Here is a 27507-nt window from a genome sequence, read left to right as displayed (position 1 = left end):
GACCAGGAGCCATGGAGTTTAGGTGGCTGCCTGCTGTTGGGTGGAGTATTGGAAGACCCAAGTCCTGGAGTATTTTCTGCTGCTGGATGGAGAATTAGGAGACACCAATCCTCCTGACACTGCCTGTGCAGGCAGAGGATCCATCTGGTCCTGGCAGGTTGGCAGGTGTGTTGCAGGGGATAGTTTGGCTTACCCAGATTCTGCTGTTGGCAGATTGGCCTGCTCCTGTTGACAGTGGGGGAATTGGGATTTGGGGGACTTGACTTAGTCTACCTGGGATCTGTTGTTGCTACTGTTACAGGCAGGTCAGGCCACTCCTGCCACTGGGGATGGATCTTCCTGTGAAGTCCTTGCTGGCCTTTCCTTTTCCTGGAAATTTGGACAGAAAGAGTGTTCTGTGTTTTCTTAGATTTTGTATTTGTCTATTTGTCATCCATTAATTATAGAGCCAAAATAATGGCCAAAGTTGTTTACAGGTCCCCTGAGAGCCAGAGCCCATACTATGAACCATCTCCTGATGAAACTCGCACACCAAGCCAATATTTCCCCTGCCCTAAATCAACTCACAGCTATACCTAGACCCCTCTCTAATTATTCAAACTTGCCAGTCCTAAGCTGTTTACCTTGTCCTGCCTTACCTTTCTCTTAGAAACCCCAGTGAAGGCTCTGGCCTATGCATTCCCTTGCCCTTTCTGCTTCTTGACCAACACTGGCGCTTCTCACATGGCCCTGTGTGATGTGGCATGCCCCTTTCTTTTAAAACTACAAGTAATCTAAATCTTTCTAAGACGTTAGCCTCTCCACATTGTCACTCAGTCACCTCCATAAATTAAAATTCTGTGGATACAAATGGAACAGAAAGCAAGATTTTCTTCCTTTCTCTCCTTCCTCCATGCCTTCTATGCCTCCTCACCACCCTTCTCTTCATTCTTTCCTTTCTTTCTGTCTGTTGGTGGTTCCAGGTAGCAGTTTTCTCCAGATCCAAGTACAGAATATTTGGAAGATAAAAAGAAAACACACGGAACAAGTTGTTTTGCTGCTGTTAATATACAAGTCCTACCTACCAGTCTATTGCTGCTGACATTTTATCAGTTTGAGTGGAACATAAAACTTTCCTTTCTTTTATATCCATTAACTCCCCTTTATTTATAGTGGTCTTAAATATTTCCTTTACATATATTGAGAGCCACATCTGACAGTGTTAGAGTTTTGCTTCAAGAGTCAAACACAACTTTATACATTCAAAAGGATAAGGAAAATCTGTTTCCTAGATGGTATATCTTTTGTTCTATTCCTACAGTTTCTTGAGGCTCCACTCATTTTTTTCAGTCAATTTTCTCTCTAGTGTTCAGATTATGTAATTTCTATTGTTCCATCTTCAAAGTCTCTGATTATTTCCTTTGCCTTCTCCATATTGCCATTGAATTAGTTCAGTTTCTGTATATTTTAGTTCTACAATTTCCCTTTGGCTTCTCTATCTTTTTTTCTGAGTTTTTGGTTCTTTTCTAATTTGTTTCAAGCATGTTTGTAATTGCATTTTTATAATGGCTGCTTTAATATCCTTGTTAGATAATTCTAACACTTGTTATTTTGGTCTTGGCATTTGTTATGTTGTCCTCATTCAAGTAGAGATATTTCTGCTTCTCGATATAAGCAATTTTCCATTTTATCCTGGATATTTTTGATAACATATCATGAGACTCTTTTATTTATTTAAATCTTGTGACTTAGAGGCCTCTTTTGAGGCCTCTCTGGCAGAGGATAGAAAGCACTACCTCATTACTTTTAAGTGAGTTTGAGAGTCCAGGTTCCCCATGGTGGATGAAATAAAAACTGTCACTTGAAGAGAAAAAAGCACAAAATTTTTCTTGATATGACAGCTATGGCTATAAATATTGAAAAATCAGTATGCAAATATTCATTGAGATTATTCTGCATATCAGAACTTACAACTAAGCAGTACTGAGCATACAAAGAAGTAATTGGCAGCTGAAGATCTATTTGAATTATTAACAAAATTACCTAAATTTTAATATTTATATAAGAATTAAATTATTTTCAAATATTTTAAATCATAAAGGTGATTTAACCACTTTATGTGGCAAATAGAAAAGAAGAAATAATTTTGACTGTAATAAAAACACTGTTTCTTTGGTATATTTAATTTCAGTTTCTCTGTATTTTAAAAATGTTTTATAATCATAAAATACATAAAATTTTCTATATTTAACATCATATTTTTTATCTATTATTAAGTAACCTTTATAAATTAAAATTTTAATGAATTTCTATAATTTTCCATTGAGCACACATGGCTCATGTGCTTAATCATTTTCCTATTGTTGAACACAAATGACTACCCTTTTTTTTAATTTTGAAAATAGTACTTCAGTGAATATGCACATTGCAGAATCTCTCTTTTAGAATCTCTCAAATGAGATTACTCAGTAAGAGTATGAGCCTTTTGATCACTCTTTACACATAATTTTAGCATTCGTTGGTAGATTTTTCTTGAAGTGACTCTTATTGTGGGTGTTCTAATGGGATTTTCTATTTCTCTCATTTCTTTCACATTTTCTGTAAGAAAGAGTTTTCTCTCCCCTCACTCTCTTTACTTATTCAGTCACTTATTCATGTCAGTATGGGCTTATGGATAATTATTTTATTCTTTGGGTTATCACTCAATAATATGGTTACTCATTTTGATAAATAATTAGATAAATTATCTATAAGTAAATAATTTGGACAGAAATAAGGGGAAGAATTAGATTCTTAGTAATAGTACATAATAGTAATATTTACTATTTACTAGTAAATATTACTATTACATAATATTACATCTCTAAATTCATAAACACCATATTCTGCTCATTTATTCAGGTTTTCTTTTATTTCTTTCATCAGTGCTGAATAAAAAGCCATGCTGATGAAATACCAGCTGTAGATCTAATGAAATTATTTCATTAGATTTATATCTGTGGATATAATTTTTGGCTACTAAAATAAATGCCATTTTTATTTCAAATCGTAATTGCTCACTCCTAGTATACAGAAATGCAGTTTATTTATTTATTTTTGTTTCTTGACCTTGTATCTTACAACCTTGCTAAACTCACCTATTAATTATAAGATTTCTTTTTGTTTCTTTAGAATTTTCTATTAGAAAATCATACATATTTAGTTTCTTCCATTTTAATCTATTTCCTTTTATTACTTTTTATTATCTTATTAAACTGGCCAGGACCTCAAAATTCAGTGTTGAATAAGAGTGGTGAGAAAATATCTTGGCCTTGAGGTCTTTGGGAAAAAGTGTTTAGTCTTCTCATGTTGGCTTTAGTTTCCCACCCCTCCCCCCCTTTTTGTAGTTTACCTTTATCAAGTTAAGGATGTTCCCTTTTATTTCCAGATTGCAATCTTCATTTCTTTATGTAGATCCAAGTTTCAGTCTGCTATCATATTCTTACTGCCTGAAGGAGTTTTAACATTTGTTATGCAGTAGGTCTGCTGGAAATTAATTCTTTCGGTTTTTGTTAGTCTGAGAAAATCTATTTCTCCTTCCTGTTTGAAATATTCTTTTGCTGGATATATTTTTTCCAAAAGCTCTTTGAAGATGACACTCCCTTATCTAGTGGTTTGCATGGTTTCTGATAAGATTTTTGCTCTAATTCTTATTCATGTATTTTTCTATGTATTGTTTCCTTTTACTCTAGCTACTTTCAAGATTTTCTTTGTCATTTGTTTTCAGCAGTTTGAATATGATATGCCTAGGTGTGATCTTTTTTTTCTTTTGGATTTATCCTCCTTGAAATTTAGGTATCTGTAGTTTAATGTCAATCACTAATTTGGGGCAACTGTTGAACTTATTGCTTTGAATATTTTGTATGCCCTATTCTCTCTCTCTCTTCTCCTTCTAGGATTCTAATTATGCCTATTTTAGATCCTTTGATATTGATCTTGGAGGTTTAGGTTTCCTCTCTCCCTGCCGGTGCCTTTCTCTCATCATATTTTGGGCCAGTAGTTTGCAAGCTCAGCTCTCTGACAGATCCAAAAAATATTGTGAATTTGAAACTAATTCAGCTTTTTCATTTTAAGGGTGGGAGTGATGCTTTTTTGAGCTCACTTATGTACCATGGCAGAAGCTTCAGTCAAAATGCAGTTTTTTTAAAAAAAAAACTAATCTAGTCATATGCTTTTATTACAAACAAAGATGCTGAGGTGCAGAAAGGGGAAGAATGTTGCCTTATTCTCCCAGGAGATCAGTGGCAACAGTTTGGCACAACTTCATATTCCCATCATAATGAGAATTGTTCATTGTTATTTTTCAAAGTTGTGGTTAAATGTCCACTTCCCCTTGTGTAGAGATTCTGAGCTAGAGATTCTGGAGTAGTCAGTGGGAAATGGCTGTAGGGGCCAGTCTGAGAGCATACAGCTAGAAAATATAATGCCTCTAGTAGGTGCTCAGCAATGAGACATTAGAATTTAATGGAGAAGGAAAGTAAACAACTACAGTAGTTTTCTGCCTGGCCTCCACTCCTTCTTCACATATCAGCAAAGCAACTCTTTAACAATATGCCACATTGACTTCTAGTCAAGATGGCAGAGTAGGTAAACACTGTGTTCACCTCCTTTTATAATCATATCAGAATTACAACTAAATTATAGAACAATCCCCCTTGAGAACTACCTGAAGACTGAACCACCTGAACAAAACTCCTATAACTACAAATCTAAAGAAGAAGCCATGTTAAGACTGGTAGGAGGAGTGGAGATGCTAAATAGTTTGGTGCCACACCTGCGTGTAGCTGTTAAGAATTAGAGGGATATCTTGGCTGTGGAGGACTCCCTGAGGATTAAGGGGTCCCAGCCACACACCTGGCTCCCCTGCATAGAACACCAGCTCTAATAAGAGTGGTCCCCACAACATCCGGCTATGAAAATCAGTGGAGACTTTGTCTGGCTGAGAGGGAGGGCTACTGTAGATCCAGGTATCCTATTAAAGGGCCCAAGCACAGACTCATTCACTCACAAACATTCACCCTAAGCTCCAGCAAATGGACAGAAGCTCAAAAAGCACCACAGACATATGGGGAGAAGCTGAATTGTCTAGTTTCAGGGCAATGGGTAAAGGGGCACCTCTCTCCAGGACAGCAATGCGAGCAAGCACCATTGTTCCTTTGTTGAGCCTGACCCCACACAACTAGCAGGCACAGGTGAGCATCAGACATGAGTGTCTATTAACCTAGTTACCACTGCTTGCCCTGCCCTGGTTATTCCCTGAGACCCCACCTCCACCCAATACACATACCCAGCCTGAAACTCTTTTAGCAGTTGTTCCACACAAGTGGCCAGCCTTAGCCCACACCGCCCACTTTCCTAAACTCTCTAAAATATCCATAAATTCTAAACAAGCAGCAGCTTTCCTTGGCATACACAGTACCACTTACTGAGAAGCCCCAAGACTGACACTAATGCCAGCTGGCCTTGGATCTCAGCATAGCCTCTCCCAGACACCTCCAAGCCTGATGCAGACAGCTACCAACTGCAGATCACTTTGTATCTTATACCAGATGGCCTTGTGCTCGGCATAGGCAGCAGCTTACCTGGGCTGGCACCAGGGCCTCTCCAAAGAGGACTCAGAACAAACACACCCAGTGGCCGAATTCAGACCACACCTGAACACCACCAATTTAGCTCCACAAATGACACACCAAAGAATGGAACTGGTAAGCTTTAGAGCCCCACTAAAGTGAATCCTGCTCTGTGAAGTCAGCCCTTGTACAAGAGCTGATCAGATTAGTCACATTCAGTGCTCAAAGCCAATTAGCCAATCAGCCCACTGACTGATATACTAACAGCAAGGCTCGACTATAACAGAAGGGCACATACAACCCACATAGGGAACACCCTTGGAGCACACAAGTCAGGTGACCAGGAAGACTGTACCACTGGGCCCCATAGGACACCTAATACATAAGGCCTTTTTGCCAAGACTGGGAGATGTCACAGATCTAAGTAGTACATAGAAATGAGCACAGGGAGGCAGCCAAAAAGAGGAGACAGGGAAACTAGTCCCAAACAAAAAGACAGAAGAAAGCTCCAGATAAAGAACTAAATGAAAAGGATACAAGCAATCTACCAAGTGCAGAGTTCAAAACACTGGTTATAAGGATGCTCTATGAACTTAGGGAGACAATAGATGAACTCAGTGAGAACTTAAACAGAGAGATAGAAACTATTTTTAAAAAATCAGAAACGAAGCATACAGTAGATGAAATCAACCACAGATTAGATAAAGCAAATAATTGATTCAGTGATTAGCAGGAAACACCCAATCAGAAGAGCAAAATGTGAAAATAATTTTTAAAATAATGATAGTTAAGGGACCTCTGGGACAACATCAAGCATAACAACATTTACATCACAGGAGTACCAGACATAAACAAAAGAGAACAGTGGATTCAAAACCTGCTTTTTGAAATAATGACTGAAAACTTCTCTAACCTGGCAAAAGAAATAGACATACAAGTCCAGAAAGTGCCCAAAATCCCAAACAAGATGAATTCAAAGAGGCCCACACCAACACAAAGCATAATTAAAATGCCAACAGTTAAAGACAGAGAGAGAAATCTTAAAAGCAGCAAGGAAAAATGTTACGTACAAGGGTGCTCCCATAAGAGTTTCAGCTGATTTCTTAAAGGAAACTTGCAGGCAAGAAGAGATTGGCACAAAATATTCAAAGTGATGACAACCAAGAACCAACAACCAATATTACTTAACCTAGCAAGGCTATCATTTAGAATCAAAAAAGAGGTAAAGAGCTTCCAAGACAAGAAAAACCTAAAGGAGTTCACCACCACCAAGCCAGTATTACAAGAAATGTTAAGGGATTTCTTTAAAGTGAAGAAGAAAATGAAGATAAAAAAAACATGAATAGGAAAATATTACAATAAAAAAAAACCTTACTGACAAAAGAAAACACATAATAAATAGTAGCTCAACCAACTATCAGGCTAGTAGAAAGGTTAAAAGGCAAAAATAGGAAGTTCATTTATAATTATTAAAGTAAATTAAGGGATACACACAATTACACACAAAAGAAGTAAAAAAATAAAGAGTAAAACATTTGTCATTGGATGAGGTGAATAAAAATTATAGTGGTTTTAGAATGTGTCGACCTAAGAGGCCACCAACTTAAATAGTCTGCTTTAAAAACAGTTTTGTATATACTGTGCATGTAGAAATCACAGACTGAAAATCTACAAGAGATTTACAAGAAATAAAGAGAACAGATCCCCCAACAACGCTACAGAAAGTCATCAACGCACAAGAGAATAGAGATGGAGAATAAGAAAGGAACAGAGAACAACTACAAAAACAACCAGAAAGAAATTAATAAAATGGAAATAATGACATACTTATCAATAATTACTTATATGTAAATGAGTAAATGCTCCAATAAAAGACATAGGGTGGAGGCTGTGCACACCTCCTCTTGTGACCACAACAAAATTATAACAAAACCACAGAGCAATCAGCAGGTGGAGTAGCCTGAGGTCTGGCTGAATAGAAGCCCTATAACTAGGGACAAAAATAACAGGTCACTTCACACTGCTAGGAGGGGCAGAGACATGAAATGGCCTGGTCCCACAACTGCATGTAATGATTAAGAACCAGAAGGGCTATCCTGCTATAGAGTCCCCTCACTGCCTACTCCCAAGAAGTGAGGGGTCCCAGCCCCAAACTGGTCTCCCCAGCCCAGGGTTTCAGTGTTAGGAAGAGAAGTCTTCATAACCTCTGACTATGACAACTAGCAGAGCTTGTGGCTGAGTGAACACAGGGCTGCAGGAGCTGCACATATTCCTCTTAAAAGGCCCATGCCCAGCCTTACTTACTGATGGACTCACTTGCTCTGAGCTCCAGTGCTGGGGCAGCTGCTTGAAGGGCACCAGGAACACACAGGAAGGCACTGCCTGTGTGTTCAGACTTCAGGGAGAGGGCTGGAGGGGCAACTTTCTCCCAGACAGAAGTGCTGGCTGTATCCGTTGTTCATTTATTGAGCCCTCCCCGTTCCCAGTCTGAGGATACAAGCACCACAGTATCTGATTCACCATCAACCTGGATAGCAAAAGTGGCTCCATCCACGTGATTCCCTGAGAGTCCCACCGAAGCCACTTCCAGTGGTTTATTCTATACGAATGGGCTGTTTTGGTTTCCGCTGTGGACTTTCGTGATATCTCTCAAACACTCAGAAAACCTGAAGAAGCAGAATCTGGTCTTGGATTGCCCTGTACCTCTTGCTGAGCAGTCCCAAACCTCACACCAGCTGGCCTTGGTTTCTGATTTGGCCTCTCAATGCACCTGTAAGCCCAGCACAGGTGGCAGCAATCTGTGGATTGCTTGGTGACTCTTACCAGGTGACACTGGAGGTGCACAGGCTGTAGCTGAACTAGGCCTGCAGGTGGACCCCTCCCAGGACTGTGCCACTGGGCCCCACAGCACACCTACTATATAAAGTCACCCTACTAAAACCAGGAGATTTAGGAGCCCTACCTAATACATAGAAACAGACATAGGGAGGCAGCCAAACTGGGAGACAAGCATGTCCCACATGAAAAAAATAGAACAAAACTCCAGGAAAAAAACAAACTCAACAAAGAGAAGATAAGTAATCTAACAGATACAGAATTCTAAACACTGGTTATAAGGATGCTCCAGGAACTCAGGGTAATAGTAGATGAACTCAGTGAGAAATTTAGTAAAGAGAAAGAAAATATGAAAATGGAGATGGAAAACATAAAAAGGAACCAGTAAGCAATGAAGAATACAATATCTGAGATGCAGAGTACACTAGAGGGACTCAACAGATTAGATGAAGTGGAGGATCCAATCTGGCATAGAGGATGATAGCATAGCAGAAGCCACCCAAACAGGAAAAAAAAAAAAAAAAGAATTCAAAAAATAACAAGAATTCAAAAAAAAATTAAGACAGTTTAAGGGTTTCTGGGACAACATCAAGTGTAACAACATTCACATCATAGGGGTACAAGAAGAAGAGAGAGAGCAAGAAATTGAGCACTTATTTGAAGAAATAATGATTGAAAACTTCCCTAATCTGGTGAAGGAAATAGACAAACAACCCCAGGAAGTTCAGGTTCCAAACAAGATGAACCCAAAGAGGCCCACACCAAGACACATCAAAATTAAAATGCCAAAGGTTTAATACAAAGAGAGAATCTTAAAAGCAGCAAGAGAAAAGCAATTAGTTCCTTACAAGGTAGTCCCATAAGACTGTCAAACAACTTCTCAAAAGAAACTATGCAGGCCAGAAGGCTTGGCACAAAATGTCCAAAGTGATGAAAAGCCAGGACCTACAACCAAGATTACTCTACACAGCAAATGTATCATTTAGAATTGAAACTTCTTAGACAAGAAAGAGCTAAAGGAGTTCATCATTACAAAGCCAGTATTACAGAAAATGTTGGAGGATTTCTTTAAGAAGAAGAAAGAACATGTATCAAAAATATGAATAAAGAATGGCAATAACTACATATCTATCAACGAGTACTTCAAATGAAAAAGAATTAAATGCTCCAGTCAAGAGATAAGGTGGCTTAATGGATAAGAAAACAAGACCCTTACATAAGCTGCCTACAAGAGACTCACTTCAGATTAAAAGACATGCAAAGATGGAAAGTAAAGGGATGAAAAAAAAATTTAATGTTGGATCTAGAAGGTACTGTGCTAAATGGAGTGAGTCATATAAAGACAAATGCCATACGATTTCAGATACATGTGGAACCTAAAGAACAACAACAACAACAACAAAACAAACAAAAACAAACTCATAGATACGGAGAACCTTTAAAAGCTTTCTAGATGGGAAGCGGGTAAGAGGGGTCATTGAAAAAGGGGGAGAGGATTAAGAAAAACAAATTGATAGTTACAAAATAGTTATGGAGATATAAAGTGTAGCATAAGGAATATAGTCAATAATATTTTAATGAGTATATATGCTGTCAGAGGTGTACTAGATTTATTGGGGTAACTTTATGAACTGTATAGATGTCTAGTCACTATGTTGTACACCTGAAACTAATTTAATATTGTATGGCAACTATTACTGACAAATAAAAGACATTATTTAAAAAAAAAAGACATAGGGCGGTTAAATGGATAAGACAACAAGACCCATACACATGATGCCTACAGAAGATCCACTTCAGACAGAATCACACACAGACTGAAAGTAAAGAGATGGGAAAAGATATTTCATGCAAAGAGAAATGAGACTATAGCTGGGGTAGCAAAACTTGTATCAGACAAAATAGACTTTAAAACAAAGGCTACAACAAGAGACAAAGAAGGACATTTTATCATGATAAAGGGATCAATAAGAGGATATAACCCTTGTAAACATCAATACACCCAATGTAGGAGCACCTAAATATATAAAGCAAATACTGACAGACAAAAATAAGAGGGATGGACAGTAATACAGTAATAGTAGGGGACTAAAACATTCTATTGACATTAATGGATAGACTATCCAGTCAGAAAATCAACAAGGAAACCGTGGCCTTGAATGACACCTTGGATCAGATTTATTGATTTCATGTTTTAGAATATTTCATTCCAAAGCAGCAGAATATACAATCTTTTCAAGTGCACATGGAACATTTTCCGAGATAGACCACATATTAGGCCACAAAACCAGTCTCAATCAATCGAAGAAGACTGAAATCATATCAAGTATCTCCTCTGAGCACAATGGTAAGAAATTAGAAATCAATTACAAGAAGAAAACTGAAAAACATACAAACACATGGAGGCTAAATAACATGCTACTAAACAATGTTTGGGTCAACATCGAGATTAAGGAAGAAATCAAAAAATACCTTGAGACAAATGAAAATGAAAACACAATAACCCAAATCTATGGGACTCAGCAAAAACAGTTGTAAGAGAGAATTCATAGCAAGACAGGACAACCTCAAGAAACAGGAAAAATTGCAAATAAACAATCCAACCTTACACCTAAAGGAAGTAGAAAAAGAAAAGTAAACAAAACCCAAAGTGAGTAGAGGAAGGAAATAATGAAGTTCAGAGCAGAAATAGATAAAATAGAGTCTAAAAATAACAATACAAAGTATCAATAAAACCAAAGGTATGTTCTTTGAGATGATAAATAAATTTATAAACCTTTAACTAGACTCACCAGGATAAAAAGAGTGAGGACCCAAGTAAATACAATGAGAAGTGAAAGAAGAAAATACCATGAGCCAACAAATTGGACAACCTGAAATAAATGGATAAATTCCTAGCAACATACAACCTTCTAAGACTGAATCAAGAAGACACAGAAAATCTGAAAAGACCAATAACTACTAATAAAATTAAATAGTCAAAAAAACTCCCAACAAACAAAAGTCTTGGACCAGAGGGCTTCACATGTGAATTTTATCAAAAGTTCAAAGAATGAACACCTATCCTTGTCAAACTATTGCAAAAAATTGAAGAGGAAGGAAGGCTCCCAAGCTTATATTTTGAGGCCAACATTAACCTGATACCAAAACCAGACAAAGACTCTACAGAAAAGAAAATTATGGGCCAATATTTCTGATGAACATAAATGCAAAAATCCTCAACAAAATATTAGCAAACTGAATTCAGCAATACATTAAAAAGATCATACATCAGAACCAAGTGCAATTCATTCCTGGGACATAAAATTGGGTCAATATCTGCAAATCAACATGATATACTACATAAACAAAAAGAAGGATAAAACTCATATAACCATATCAATAGATGCAAAAAAGGCATTTGAGAAAAAACCCCAGCATCTATAATTGATAAAAACTGTCAGCAAAGTAGGAAAAAAGAGGACCCACAGCTAACATCATACTCAATGATGAAGGCTAAAAGCACATTTCTTAGGATAGGAACAAGACAAGGATGTCCACTTTCACCACTTTCATTCATATCCTAGCACAGCAATGAGACAAGGAAAAGAAATATAAGGCACCTAAATTGGAAAGGAAGAAGTAAAACTGTCATTCTTTGCAGATGACATGATATTATATAGTGAGAACCCAAAGATTCCACCAAAAAACTATTAGAACTGGTAAATGAATTCAGTAAAGTAGCAGGATACAAATTGATATTCAGAAATCTGTTGCATTTTTATACACTGATAATGAACTATCAGAAAAATTAAGGAAACAATCCCACTTACAATTGCATCAAACAAGAAATAAATAAGTTTTCTAAGAGTAAATTTAATCAAGAAGGTAAAAGACCTGTACTCAGAAAACTATATGACACTGAAGAAATAAATAGAAGATACACATATATGGAAGCATATACTATGCTCATGGATAGGAAGAAGCAACATCATTAACATGTCCATACTACCCAAAACAATCTACATATACATTGCAATTTCTATCAAAATACCAATGGCATTTTTCTCAGAAGTAGAATAAATTATCCAAAGTAATATAGAACCACAAAAGATTCGGAAGAGCCATAACAGTCTTGACAAAGTATAACAAAGTTGGAAATATCATGCTACCTAATATGAAAATATAATACAAAGCTATAGTGATTAAAACAGCATGGTACTGGCATAAAAACAGGCACATAGATCAATGGAACAGAGCTTGAAAATAAACCCATGCCTATATGGCCAATCTATGACAAAGGAAAAAGAATGTACAATGGAGTAAAGACATTTCTTCAATAAATGGTGTCGGGAAAACTGGACAGATACATCCGAGAGAGAGAGAGAGAGAGAGAGAGAGAGAGAGAGAGAGAGAGAGAGAGAGAGAGAGAGAGAGAGAGAGAGAGAGAAACTAGACCACCTTCTTACACCTGACTATAAAACTCCTAGAAGAAAACACAGGCAGTAAACTCTTTGACATTATTCTTATAAAGCAAGGGAAACAAAAGAAAAATGTAAACAAATGGGACTACATCAAGCTAAAAAGGTTTTGCATGGCAAAGGAAACCCTCAACAAAATAAAGACAGCCTAGAATGGAAGAATATATTCACAAATGATACATTCAATAAGGGCTTAATAGCCAAAATATAAGGAACTCATATATCTTAATATTAAAAAATCAAATTAAAAATGGGCAGAGGACCTGAGTATATATTCCTCCTGAGAGGATGTACAGGTGGCCAACAAACATATGAAAAGATGTTCAACATCACTAATCATCAGAGAAATGCAAATTAAAACCATGATGAATGGTAACCACACACCATAGAGTCAGAACTGAAGTATATAATATAAAACAAGAAGAATCAGAGGCAAAACCCACAAAAGCCAACCAAAATAAAGAAAACAGAAACACAAGGACAAGGAAGCAATGGAAACACTGAACTACCAGAAAGCAAAAGATAAAATATCTATAAGAAGACCTCATATTTCAATAAGCACCCTAAATGTAAACAGACAGAATTCACCAATAAAAAGGCACAGAGTTAAGAGAATGGATTAAAAATAAAACCCAAACATATGCTGCCTCCAGGAGACATATCTCAGTTCCAAAGACAAATATAGATTCAAAGTGAAAGAGTGGAAAATGATGTTTCAAGCAAATGGCATTCAGAGAAGAGCTGGAGTAGTGATACTAGTATTGGAGGAAATAGACTTCAAAATTAAAAAAGGTAAAGAACAATACTGAGGGACACTTTATAATGATAAAGGAAATCATGCACCAAGAAGACATAACACTTATTAATATCTATGCTTCCAATCAGAGAGCCCTAAATTATGTAAAGCAATTAATAACAGAACTAAAGGGAGAAGGAGACCAAAACATGATTGTAGTAGGGGACCTAAATACCCCACTGTCAGATATGGACAGATTATCCAAACAGAAAATCAATAAGGAAATAACATCCTTAAATGACACATTATCCAGCTGGATATAATCGACATTTACAGAGCCTTCCATCACTAAACAGCTGCTTATACATTCTTCTCTAGTGTACATGGAACATTCTCAAGGATTGACCACATACTGGGACACAGAGATAGCCTCAACAAATATAAGAGGGTCAAAATAATACCAACCATAGTCTCTGATCATAATGCTTTGAAACTAGAGGTCAACTGCAAAAAGATATCAGGAAGAACCTGATATCCAAATACATGGAGACTAAACAATAGGCTACTGACAAACAACTGGGTCAGAGAAGAAATAAAGAGAGAGATCAAGAGATACATAGAAACAAATGATAATGATAACACAACATATCAAAACTTAGGGACACAGCAAAAGTGGTCTTAAGAGGAAAGTTCATATCATTACAGGCCTACCTCCAAAAACAAGAATGAACCCAAATAAACAACCTAACGATTCATCTTTCAAAAACTAGAAAAGGAGGAACAAATGAGGCCTAAATCAGAGAAGGAAAGAAATAATCATTATTAGAGCAAAAAAAAAAACAAAAAACAAATTGAAAACAAACAAACAAACAAAGAAATACAACAAAGAACTGGTTCTTTGAGAAGGTTAATAAAATTGACAAACCCCTGGCTAGACTCACTAAAGAAAAAAGAGAAAGGATGCAAATAAACAAAATTAGGGACGAAAGAGGGGAAATTACGACTGACATTGCAGAAATACAAAGGATCATGTAAGAATACTATGAAAAGTATATAACACAAAATTTAATACCTAGAAGAAATGGACCAGTATGTAGAAAAATACAATCTTTGTAGACTGACTCAAGAACTAGAAAATCTAAATAGACCAATCAGCAGTATGGAAATTAAAACAATCATCAAAAACCTACCAAAAAGTAAAAGCTCAGGACCAGATGGCTTCACCAGTGAATATTACAAAACATTCCAAAAAGATTTAATAACTATTCTCTTCATACTCTTCCAAAAAGTCAAAGAGGAGGCAATACTTCCCAACTCATTTTATGAGGCCAATATGACTCTGGAAAAAGATAACACACAAAAAATAAAACTACAGACCAATATCTCTCACGAACACAGATGCAAAAATCCTAAATAAGATACTAGTGAAGTGAATACAGCAATATATTAAAAAGATTATACACCATGATCAAGTGGGCTTCATCCCAGGGGTACAGGGATGATTCAACATACACAAATCGATTAATGTGATATACCACATAAACAAATTTAAAAATAAGAATCACATGATCTTATCAGAAGGTGCAGAAAAAGCCTTCGACAAGATACAGCTTTCATTTGTGATCAAAACACTTAACAAAATTAGTATAGAAGGAAATTACCTTAACATAATAAAGGCGCTCTATGACAAACCCTCAGCCATCATTATACTTAATGGTAAAAAACTAAAAACCTTCCCTCTGAGATCAGAAACAAGGCAAGGCTGTCCACTATCACCATTGTTATTCAATATAACATTGGAGGTCCTAGCGAGTGCAATCAGGTAGGAGAAAGATATAAAGGGTATCCAAATATGAAATGAAAAAGTCAAACTGTCACTATTTGCAGATGACATGATTATATAGAAAACCCTAAATACTCCACAAGAACACTACTAGAAACAATAAGCAAATACAGTAGAGTCTCTGGATACAAAATCAATGTTCAAAAATCCATAGCGTTCCTATACTCTAACAATGAAGTGTCAGAAAAAGAAGGGGACAAAATAATTCTTTTTGCAATCACAACAAAAAGAATAAAATATCTAGGAATAAATCTAACAAAACATGTGAAGGACTTATACAATGAGAACTGCAAGATCCTATTAAAAGAAATCAAAGATGATATAAAGAAATGGAAAGATATTCTGTGTTCTTGGATTGGAAGAATCAGCATAGTTAAAATGACCATATTACCTAAAGCATTATACAGATATAATGCAATCCCCATCAAAATCTCATTGGCATTTTTTAAAGAAATAGAACAAAAAATCATCAGAGTTATATGGAAGCACAAAAGACCCAAAATTGCCAAAGCCATCCTGAGGAAAAAGAATGAGCCTGGAGGCATGACTGTGCCCAACTTCAAATTATACTACAAAGCTACAGTAATCACAATAGCATGTACTGACAGCAAAACAGACACATGAAACAGTGGAACAAAATTGAGAGTCTAGACATAAACCCATATTTATATGGGCAATAATTTTCAACAAAAAAGCCAAAAACATACAGTGGAGAAAGGAAAACCTCTTCCATAATTGCTGCTGGGAAAACTGGAGGGCTGTCTGCAAAAGAATGAAATTAGACTGTTGTCTATCACCACACACCAAAATTCACTCAAAACAGGTTAAGGACCTGAATATAAGACCTGAAACAATAAAATGCATATAAGAAAACATAGGAACTAAGCTCAAGCACCTTGGACTTAAAGATTTTATGAATTTGACCTCAAAGGCAAGGGAAGTAAAAGTGAAAATAAATGAATGGGATTACATCAAACTAAAAAGCTTCTGCTCAGCAAAAGAAATTGTAAACAAAGTAAAGAGACAACCATCTGAAAGAAAAAATATATTTGCAAGCAACGCCTCCAATAAGGGCCTAATATCCAAAATATACAAAAACTCATACAACTCAATAACAACAAAAAAACAAACGATCCAATCAAAAAATGGGCAGAGGATCTGAGCAGACACTTCTCCCTAGAGGATATACAAATGGCCTATAAACATATGAAAAGATGCTCAATATCACTAGCTATTAGGGAAATGCAAATCAAAACCACAATGAGATACCATCTCACACCTGCTAAAATAGCTATAATCAACAGGACAAGTAATAACAAATGTTGGAGAGAATGTGGAGAAAAAGGAACCCTCATACACTGCTGGTGGGACTGCTAATTGGTACAGCCACTATGGAAAACAGTGTGGAGGTTCATCAAAAAACTTAACAATTGATCTACCATATGATCCAGTAGTCCCATTACTGGGTTTTTACCCCAAAGACTTGACAACATGTATCTGAAAAGATATTTGCACACAGATGTTCATAGCAGTAAAGTGTCCTATGACAGATTGGCTAAAGAAACTGTGACACACATATACAATGGAATATTACTGAGCCATAAGAAGAGATGAAATACTGCCATTTGTAACAACATGGATGGACCTTGAGATAATCATGCTAAGCAAAATAAGCCAGACTGAAAAAGTAGAAAATCACATGGTATCACTTATATGTGGTATATAAACCTAAAAGCAACAAATGAACAGGACTCAGGGACATGGACAATGGGCTAATGGTTACCAGAGTGTAGGGGGTGGGGGAGGAGGGAGAGGAAACTTGGTAAAGGGGGTCAAATACAGGGGAGTAGAGGGAGGGCAAAGTGGATAAAAGAGATCAAATATAGGGTAGTTGAAGGAAACTGGTCTTTGAGTGGTAATCATACAATAGAATGTATAGATGCCAAAAGATAATGTACAACTGAAAATTATATAATTGTATTAACCAATGTTACCCCAATAAATTTAATTTAAAAAAAAACAATGAGATGTCACCTCACACCTGCCAGAATGGCTGTTATCAATAAATTCACAAACAACAAATATTGAGAAGGTTGTGGAGACAAAGGAATCCTCATACACTGTTGGGATTTTAAATCAGTGCAGCCACTATGGAAAACTATGGAAAACAGTATGGTGGTCCCTCAAAAATTAAAAATAGAACTACAAAATGAACCAGCAAACCCATTTTTGAGTATTTTCCAAAAAAATCCAAAACATCAATCTGAAAAGACATGCACCCCTATGATCAATGCAGGATTATATAGTCAAGATATGAAAGCAATGTAAGTATCCATTGATAGGCAAATGGATACAAAAAAAGTTGTGTGTGTGTGTGCGTGTACACACACAGAATGGAATATTACTCTGCCAATAAAAAAGAATGAAATCTTACCATTTGTAACAATGTGGATGGAACTAAAGAATATTATACTAAGTTAAATAATTCAGATAGATAAAGAGAAATACTATATAATTTCAGTTATATGTAGAATTTGAAAACAGAACAAATGAACAAACAGAACAGCAGCAAAGTCATAGGTACAGAGGACTGACAATTGCCAGATGGAGGGTGTCAGAGGGCTGGGTGAAAAAAGAGAAAAGATTAAGAAGTACATAATGACAGTTACAAAATAGTCACAGGGATGTAAAGTACAGCATAGAGAATATAGTCAATAATATTGTAATAACTATATATGGTATCAGATGGGTACTAGACTTATTGGGAATCATTTCACACATTATATAAATATCTAACCACTTTGCTGTATACCTGAAACTAATATAATATTGAATGCCAACTGTAATTAAAACATAAAAATAATTACAAAAAACAATAATTACAAAAAAAAGTTTCTTGAACATCAAGTTAAATTCTTTTTAAATTCTTTATGGCTCCCTCTTTGAACTCAGAATAAGACCCAATTTCTCATCTACCTACAGGTTCCCACAATACCTGATTTCTGCATTCTTTCCCTTTAGCCCTAGGTCATACTGGCTCATATTTCTGTTTTCACTCAAGCCAAAGTCTCTTGGTCTCAGCATCTTCACACATGCTTTTCTCTCACCTGCAAGGCTCTCTTCCCTAAACACTCCCATGTATGTCCCCTGCTCAGCTTTCACATCCCAGCTTAAACACTTCTTCGAGAGCCCTTCCCTAATCACACATTGCCTCTTGTTCTTTTTCTTCATTCCCTCAACTCAATTTGTAGTTACATATGCACCTGTCCTTTTTTGTTATTTGTGTGTATCTTTGGGGGGCAATGACAAGGTCATTTTGGCTCACCTGTGCACCTCCAGCCTTCATGTTATTAAATGATAATGATTATTGCAATGTAAGGTGTTAAGTGATAAGATGGAGGTGTGTTAGCAATTGTACAGTAGGTAAATATGCACTAACTGGACTTTTAAGAAATGGAGAGCACTGAGGACTAGTTTTGCTCCTTTGCCACATGGTGGCCTGCCTTACCAACTCCCCACTTTCACACTTCTCTACCTGGTGGCCATAAAGCTTCATCTCTCCTATCATAGCTCAAATGTATACCCCTCTGAAATCTTTCTCACCGTGAAACGACTCATTTTCATGTTTGTGTATAGTTTTTGTTTATACTATTAGTAGAGCATATAGTATGATTCACTCTCACTAGTCATATAGGTGATTGTTCCCTTTTTAGTTCACAACTGCTCTGATAGAGAGACCTTGTTGTCTATGTTTTTTGTTTGATACAATTCCTGGCACATAAGAGTTTCTGGTAAATGAGCACTTGAGTGACTCTGAATCCAGAATTTCAGCAAATGCATGTGTGCCCTTCCAGAAAAGTCAGACAAAGCTGCTGATAACTACAGAGCCTTTGAAAAAATAAAGTATCTGGTAGATTAAGAATATAGAATGGGGCTAATTAAGGAAAAAGACCAATTGAGATTCCAGAATATTCTTAAAAATAATAGTAATCCTTCCATATCATATTGTAACTCACATTGATTTGCCTAAAACTACAACTTATCTAACAAATGAGTAAGAAGCAAGTGTGTTTAGAGCAATGATGTAGAAACTGCTTGAATTCTTGAACAGACAGGGAAAACATCTTCTTTGAAATCTTGTCAATGTGAATAATTAACCTGGAAATCCTTATTTTTTAGAGAGTGAAAAGATAAATTTGATCAGCTCAGATTCAGATATCAGGAATTCGTGGGAACCAAGGTTAGCTTAGTAAGCTAAGGTGACTGTAGGTAATATGGACATTTTCTTTAAAAATAAGACAAGAAAGAAGTTTCTGGGGTTCCTCTAACCTTCTTGACTTTCTTCTGGTTCTGCTTAAGGCTTTCTACACCCGCCCCCCTCTTCATGTAACTGTCACTGCCTTCTATTAATTCCCTTGACAAACATTCACTAGAAAAGCTTACCAACCATATCCTTGACCTATGCATTCTGAGGGGTCACTAGGAGCTTCCTGAACAACTAACTAGAAGACAAACTACCGTGAGAGTCTTCTTCCTTCTCGTCTGAGGCCTCAGTAGGAAATAGAGTTTAACTCCATTTTTTGGCACGGGTCTAATGCGCACAGTAAGTGGGAAAAGAGAAAAGAGCATGTAAATCATAATGTACCTTTGGAAATAATGTTTGGGACAAATGTCCTATGAATATAAAATGCTTATGAGATTATAGCCACAGAATTACAACAATTATCCATTGCAATGGTGATATATAGTTCTACATTCCTTAAATACTTATTTGTGTTTACTCTGTTCCAAGCCCTGTGCTATAGGAGATAACAAACTATATGACATAATTTCTATCCCCACAGTATTTGTGACCAAGCTAGTGAAAAGAACTGACAGAATGGGTGTTTAATCTCCAAATTTACCATGGAGCAATCAATAACTTAAAGTGGTAGAAGCATATTTAGAATTTTCGGAAACCTCTGCTATCCCTACTTCATCTTCCCCAAAATCTAGTAAAATAAGCACACTTGGCACTGTGGCAACCATTGACAGAAATGTAGACTCTGGCAAGTGAGAAAAACAGGCCTGAAACCCAGATGCTGCACTGCACTGTAAAGTCCAGAATCTTTTTCTGGAAGTTGTCACAGTTTTATGTTACATAGTCCTCGTGCTACATGCCAGTGTTGCTACACATTCTCACTATGACACAATCATGGAAAACTCTCACCTGGGCTAAAATCAAGGTGTCACAGGGCTGGATTCCCTTCTGAAGGCTCTAGAGGAGAATATGGTTACTTGCTTTTTCCAACTTCTGGAGGCTGCCCACATTCCTTGGCTCATGGTCCTTCCTTGCATCACTCTGACCTGTGCTTCCATCATCATATCACCTTATGTCCTGTCTCTGGGTTTTCCTTATAAGGACTCTTGTGATTTCATTAGGCTCACCCAGATAATCCAGGATACTCTCGTGCTCAAAATGTTTAACATCATCACATCTGTAAAGTCACTTTGCCATAAAAGAAAACATTCACAGGTTCCAGGGATTAGGACATGGACCTCTTTTAGGGGAGAAGGGCTGTTTGTCACAGTCTAGACTGTTACTACAGTCTAGAAGAAATGATAGAAAAAGTCTTGCTTCTGCCTTCCTGGTAGGCCCTGGTATATTTATACAATGGAATACTACTGGGCAATAAAACAAATGAAATATTGACTCATTCAGCATAGATGAATGTAAAAATGATTGTGTTGAGTGAAAAAAAGTCAGCCAAAAATACATACTGTGTGATTCCATATTTCAACATAGACTACAAAATTTTGTAATCTGGGAGAGTTATTTCAGATGTTTTATCCCAAAGGCTTTTATTTTCATTGAGACAGCAAGACCTCTTGCCAAAACACCCGGAACTCAAAGAAAAGCTTGACCTTCAGGAAGACCCAGCCAGGGAGCCTACTCCCTTAGCTGCAGCCCCTCTCCTTGTTGGCAGTACTCTGGGTGGTGATGCTGAGCAGGGGTGAGGGCAGGAATAAGATCTCTACATGTCGGTGTAGTCAGTGTCCAGATCATTGGTCATTTGGAACTTGGGACTTTGGGATCCTGTGGGCCTGAAACATGTGAATATTAATGTCAGTATGAGTCTATAAGGTGACATCAAGCTATAATGATGTGGAAAGTCCTGATCAAATGCTCTATAGTCAGGAGGTCAGTTCTCGGTTTAATAACATGGCGAGGTGAGGGAATGGAGGTGCTCTTAAAGGCAGAAGTTACTAAGCAGGAGCACTCTACAGGGCCTGGAGCTAGCCTTCTCCATTCACTTGTTCATGACAACACAAACTTGCCATCACACAGTTCTCTGTGCTTGCCAAGGCATGTTCACATCTGTTCGCATTCCTGCCATGGTGTAGGAGGTAGACCAAAAGCTGTTATTCCTGTTGTATAGCTGAAGTGCCTGGCACCTCAGAGTTGGGTGACTGGAGAAAGTTCTGGCAGTGGATGTAGGAGATTCTGTCTTCCTTAGCTCCTCTGTCCTCTTGGACATCCCATAACCACACTGCCCTCCTTTCCAAATAGTTTGATTTTTAATGTTTTCTTTACTATTCCCAACTCCTTCTTGCTTTGCAACATATTTGAAACTATAGTATCATGTTATTCTTGATTTTCTGAATCTACTTTATACTTTTAAAGCCTTAAAATTTGCATGTTTTGGTGTTTGTTTTTCTCCTCTCAGTTAAGGAATATTAAAAGCAATTCTATTTTGAAAAATCTCTTATGACAAGTCCTGAAAACTGTCTTTGGGAAGGGCTGGTTGAGGGATTGACTTCTGTACAAAAATTTATATAAAGGAGCCTTAGCTAGTGGGGCCAAGTGCTTGCCCCACTCTTGGCCTGGGGAATCTTCGGGGACCATGATAATTGAATGTTGGGTACAGCATTATCACAAAGCCCAAGGCACTGTATGTAGAATACATACTACAGCCATGGATATATGGATGAATCTCTAAATGTTATGCTAAGAGAAAGAAGCCACACTCCAAAGTGTTCATACTGCATATTCTGGTCATCTAAAACTCTAGAAATGACAAATCTAGATTATCTGACAGAAAGAAGGTTGTTGTGGGGGAAGGAGAAAGAGGGAGGTAAGAGTTGATTGGGAAGAGGTAGGGATTTATTTGGGAAATGGAAATACTCTAGATTTTTATCAAGGTGGTAGTTACACATCTGTCAAACACATAGATCTGTATATTTTAAAAGGATGCATATAAATTTCTGTCTCAACAGGTTGATTAAGAAATGAGAGAAGGAAAATCTGAAAATACTTGCACAGTTCTCTATTTTTCTTCTTGTTCTCAAAGCTGTCTTGGACATTTGTAACATCGCAACATGTGTTTGTAGTTTCATTAATTCTCGATTTGTTTTGTTTTGTTTTATCTTGTCTTCTTTGGGGGGGAGGGGGCTCCAGCAAACCTAACTCAGAAAATATTTCTAAGCGTAAGAGCCTTGAAATTAATCCAGTTGGTTGCATAAGAACAAACAGAACACAAAGCAAACACATAAATTTATTCTTTCTTACTGAAAACATTAGGCAGAGATATGGTTTTTGGTGTGACTCATAGAACATGTTTATACTTAAATTGCACATGCTCATGCGGCCTAGTCTGACTTTTTAATAGGGCTGCTTTAACTACGTGCTCCATTTTCCAACTACTGTTGGGTTTGGTTTCATCACTTGTTTTCATAAAATGTAGCTCTTCATACTTACTTATCTTTTCATAGGAACACATGGGGACCTAATGAGATGTTTCTGGACTTTCCTCCTTCTGACAAAGGCAAACCTAGTGTAGACATGTATGCAGATGTCCTTGGGTTTCATCTCTGACTCCTCTCTTCTTGCCCTTCCAGACTCCAGAGCCAGGTGCACACCTACCAGGTGAGACTGAGGATAAGCAGCTCCCTCCTTCTCCAGCAGAACCAGAGGAACAGGGATGGAACCAGGAAACAGACTACAATGATGTTGAGACACTCTCTCACCAGAGTGCAAGTCAATCAGACACAAAACCTGACCCCTTTGAAAGTGCTTCTGACACAGAGGGTCTGCCTGGTGACCTCGCAGGGGGAATCTTCTCCCCTCCAAGTAGTACCTCTGAGGACAGAGTAGCACACCAGGAATGCCCTGATGGCGCAGCCACCATACCTCCTCAGAAGCAGCATTCAACTAGCATCCCTGAGCTTGAACCAAAGGAAGAACAAGATTTGTCCCTTGAATTCAAGGAAAAGTCTTACGAAAGTGGGTTCCGAGCCTTTGTTGCAGTCACTGGGGAAGAGAAGGCGGAACAAGTCCCGGGCTGTGTGGCCAGCCTGGAGCAAAAGTCTTTGCTGGCAGGATCTCCTCACCACACAGAAGGTTGCTTGCAGGGTGCTACAGGCAGCTATAGTCTCCAGCCAGCAAAAGTGGTGACTGTACAGGATATCAAGGGGTTCTCTGTTATTTCTCTTCAGAAATCCAGGTCTGAGAGTTGTTTGAGCATCCCGGTGGTCTGGCCTTTCCTTCTCTGGTGCTGTGAACTGGGCCAGAGTTGGCCACATATCTATAACCGGGCCAGAGGACTAGGGCTGCCTCTCAGAAACCTGCGGGACAGCACAACCCCTCTGGGAGCCAAGGCAAAGAAGGGAAGTGTCCTGAGTCCCTCTGTGAGCCCAGACTTACACTGCTGCCAGCCCTGTTTTGATGCCCCCTGCCAGCTTTCTTTGGGAACATCTTGCCTCCTACATACCAAACTTTGGCATAGCACCCCAGGAAATATTGATGACAAGGGCAGGGCATCCCCAGGACACCACTTTCTGCACAGAAGGACATTGACCAGGGCCCATTCCATTGCAGGGTTTCCCTTAAGATACCTTGATGATCCCCCAGGTCAGAACTTTGTGCAGTTTGGGATCTCTTTACAGGAAAGGACAAAGGGAAAACGAGATATACGAACATTAAACCCCTTTCACCCTGCTCCCATCCAAGTGTCTCACGTGCTTCCTAATTCCCAAAGGAAGGTTCCTTATTTGCAGGATCAGTATAGACCTAGTTCTCTGAGCTGCAGGAGGGCATCTCAGGATACGCCCTCTGAATATCTCTGGCTAGAAAACCAGTTGGGACAGGATTCTAGGTCCTGCCCAATCTCTTCATGCCATACTGCAGACTTGGTGAGCCTCAGAGTAGAGGAAGTGCCAGTGCCCACAGAGTACAAGTCTGAACAGAGCCCAGAAAGCAGACCAAAGGGACCCCAAGGGACTGGCCCTGCACCAGATGCTGCTGATGGAAGTGATAAACAGAAGCACCTTCAGGACATTTTTGTTGAGGCAGGAAACCAAACCAGTAATCACACATCAAAGTATATTCTCACTGAGAAAAGAAAGCCACCTACCAGGGCCGAGTTTCCACTTGATTCTAACAATAGCTGCGGGTCACAGGTGTGGAAGAGAGACTGGATAGGTTGCTCCAGAGTGAGTGATCCTTCAGACGTTCCAGAAACCACCCAGAAATTGAGTACAACAGACACTTTAAAGGAAGCAGAAGACGTGATGGTGGTAGACCCCAACTGCATGAAAAGTGCTTTGCAGGGTTTTTCAGAAGTAACATCAGTGACCCCATCTCACTGTAGCTGTGGGTATGAGGAATGTGACCAGGGACTGGAGTGTCCTGCCACGTCCTCTGCTGGGGCCCTGTTGCCGGAGCCCAAAGCAGACACCTCTTCTAGGGGCAGGTGCACACTCATTCTCATAGCTGTTGAGCAGAAAGGTCTGCAGACCACGAGGAGAGTGGATCATGTTCCAGAAACACAGTGCTGTGAATTTCTGGAGGAAAGACCAAGATCTCTCAGCAGTGCTGGAGTGATGCCCTATGAGTCTCCCATAGCTGGCAAACCACGAACTTGTGGTGAGGAGTGGGAGCTCCCAATAGCCCATAGACTGGGAGATGATGATGGGGCAGTTCAGCAGGTGGCCCAAGCTGCTTCTGGTAGAGAAAGGACTTGCTCCCCAGAGCTCGCAGGGAGCCTGCTGAGCACAAAGGAGTTTATGAAAGAGAAACTCTGTGGGGTGAGTCAGAGCAACTGGATTTCGGCAGAGCAGGAAGATGCTGCTCTGGTGCCTGGTCCCGGGTCCCAGGACCCCCGAGGGAGCCGTGAGGGAGTGCAGGGTGGCAAGGCCCCTGAGGGCGGCACTGCCCAGGTCTCTGCCCATGCTCTGGCTCTCCCACAGTTCCAACAGCACCACTGTCAGGCTTCTCAGGAGCCCAGGAAGCGACTCAGGAAAAGCCAGCCTCCAACTGCCCAGAGCTGGGGAGGGGACACCGTTGCCTGGGGGCCTGAGTCACTGCAGCCTGGTGCCTGCCCTCCAACTGTGAAGGATCACCCCGTGTGCTCCACGGAGCTCCATTCAAGGAGGGTCATGACCACTGCGGCCAGCTGGCAGGGGGCGACTGGCCAAGGCAGGGCTTCAAAGCACCACCTGCCTGCAAGCACTGACCCTAAGGTCATCCTCCAGGGAGTGGGTGAGGGAGTCGCAGGGCTCATCCAAGGTGAGGATGCAAAAACACCAGGGGACTTTGGAAGCAGAAAACCATCCTTAGAAAGCTACAGAGCCAAGGAACTCAAAACTCCAGTGAAAGGGCTCAGGGCAAGGCTGGCCATTACTCATAAGACCTTTGCAAATTTTTTCGAGTCAAAAGTTTTAGACAAAAAGAACACTGATGAAAGTTCTCCACGTTCTCTCAAGAGCCAGAAGAAGAGCAGACTGCTCCAGGGGTCATGGCCTGCATTTCTGAAAAGCAAAGGTGTAGAAGGCCCAAAAAGGCCTTCTTTAGTAAGTTCGGTTCCAGAACCAGAAGTCCTGAATCCTCTCAGATCTTCTCCACCAGGGACTTACAGCCACTGTGAGGAGCAGACAGAGGACAAGGAGAGCTATGTTTTTAGAAATCACTGGGCATCGTCATCTTTCCCCACACCTTCGTCATCCAGCAATTTGGTCTCTTCAGATAGTAGGAGAAAAAGTGAACCAATCATCCAATATTCAAGCCCCCAGGAAAGAGGTAGGCACCTACGCTCAGGTGTCTTTTCTGAAAAGTCCTGGCTAATGCCACCCACTAGCACTCATGCCCAACAGGCTGGGATCAGCTGTCCTCTCCCTGCCAGCTCAGCCTGCTGCTTGTCTTACGGAAGCCACAGTGTGCCGTGCAAACCCTTGAGCCCCAAGCCACAGAGCCCTGGGCATGGTGCTCAGCAGGCAGATTTCCGTTACTTTGGCACAGGCAGTGCCATCTCCATGGTTTTTCTTAGAAGTTACAGCAATGTGGATGGCAGCCTAGAAGCCACTGAAAGGCCCAAGACTCCCAAGGCCAGGACAAGCCTCCTCTTTTCTCTACAGACATTGGACCAGGATGAACAGGAGAAGAGTGGAAAAAGGGGCCAGCATCACTGTCACCTAAACACAGCACCCTCACTCAGGAACCTCTCTGGGAGTGAGGTGAGTTATCTGCGACACCTACCAACTCCTTTATTTCTCTCTTAAGAGCAGGGGAGAACTACATGGGAAATTTTCCTAAATAAGGGGAGAGGTGAAACAGGAAGATCAATCTGCCTTCCATGGACATTGCCCCAGTTATACTCCCAGAGTGCCCTCACCCTAATCAGCAGTGTGTGACTGACTTCTTGGAATCTGCCTAACAAGTAGGAACTGGCATTTCATTATAATTCTAATATCTAGGTGTTTGTTTGAGACCCACTCCATCTGCCCCTTCTCATTTACAACAACCACCTGAGCACAAGAATAAGCGAGACAACAGATAGGGTATACTCACAGAGCACTCCATGCCCTCTGTGGGCTGCTAAGGAGGAAAGGGACCTGGGGGAATAGAGTTTTCATAGCAGTGTATTTCCACCATGCTGGAAGAAGATATTATACATTCAAATGCAATCACTACCAGCAGAAAATATATCACTTTACTCAACATATTTCCTCATCTGTAAGGAGTTAAACAGTGATCTTCAAGCTTTTGTCCTTTTGTGTTACTTAATTTTA

The 27507-nt window shown here is 39.1% G+C and overlaps 1 protein-coding gene across 3 annotated transcripts in view; it reads left to right on the top strand.

The window, feature by feature from the left end:
• ARHGEF4 (Rho guanine nucleotide exchange factor 4) overlaps positions 1-27507 on the top strand; it is a 240455-nt gene that overhangs the window by 96526 nt on the left and 116422 nt on the right. For all 3 annotated transcript variants that reach the window (XM_036235975.1, XM_016125237.2, XM_016125255.2), the window contains exon 2: positions 23341-26952. In XM_036235975.1, the coding sequence (XP_036091868.1) occupies positions 23341-26952 (3612 nt within the window). The remainder of the gene's footprint in view (positions 1-23340; positions 26953-27507) is intronic.

This window comes from Rousettus aegyptiacus, unplaced genomic scaffold (genome assembly GCF_014176215.1).
Source record: "Rousettus aegyptiacus isolate mRouAeg1 unplaced genomic scaffold, mRouAeg1.p scaffold_m13_p_2, whole genome shotgun sequence".
Classification (NCBI taxonomy): Eukaryota; Metazoa; Chordata; class Mammalia; order Chiroptera; family Pteropodidae; genus Rousettus; species Rousettus aegyptiacus.
Note: the sequence above shows the minus strand (reverse complement) of the source record. Positions and strands in the feature narration are given on the sequence as shown.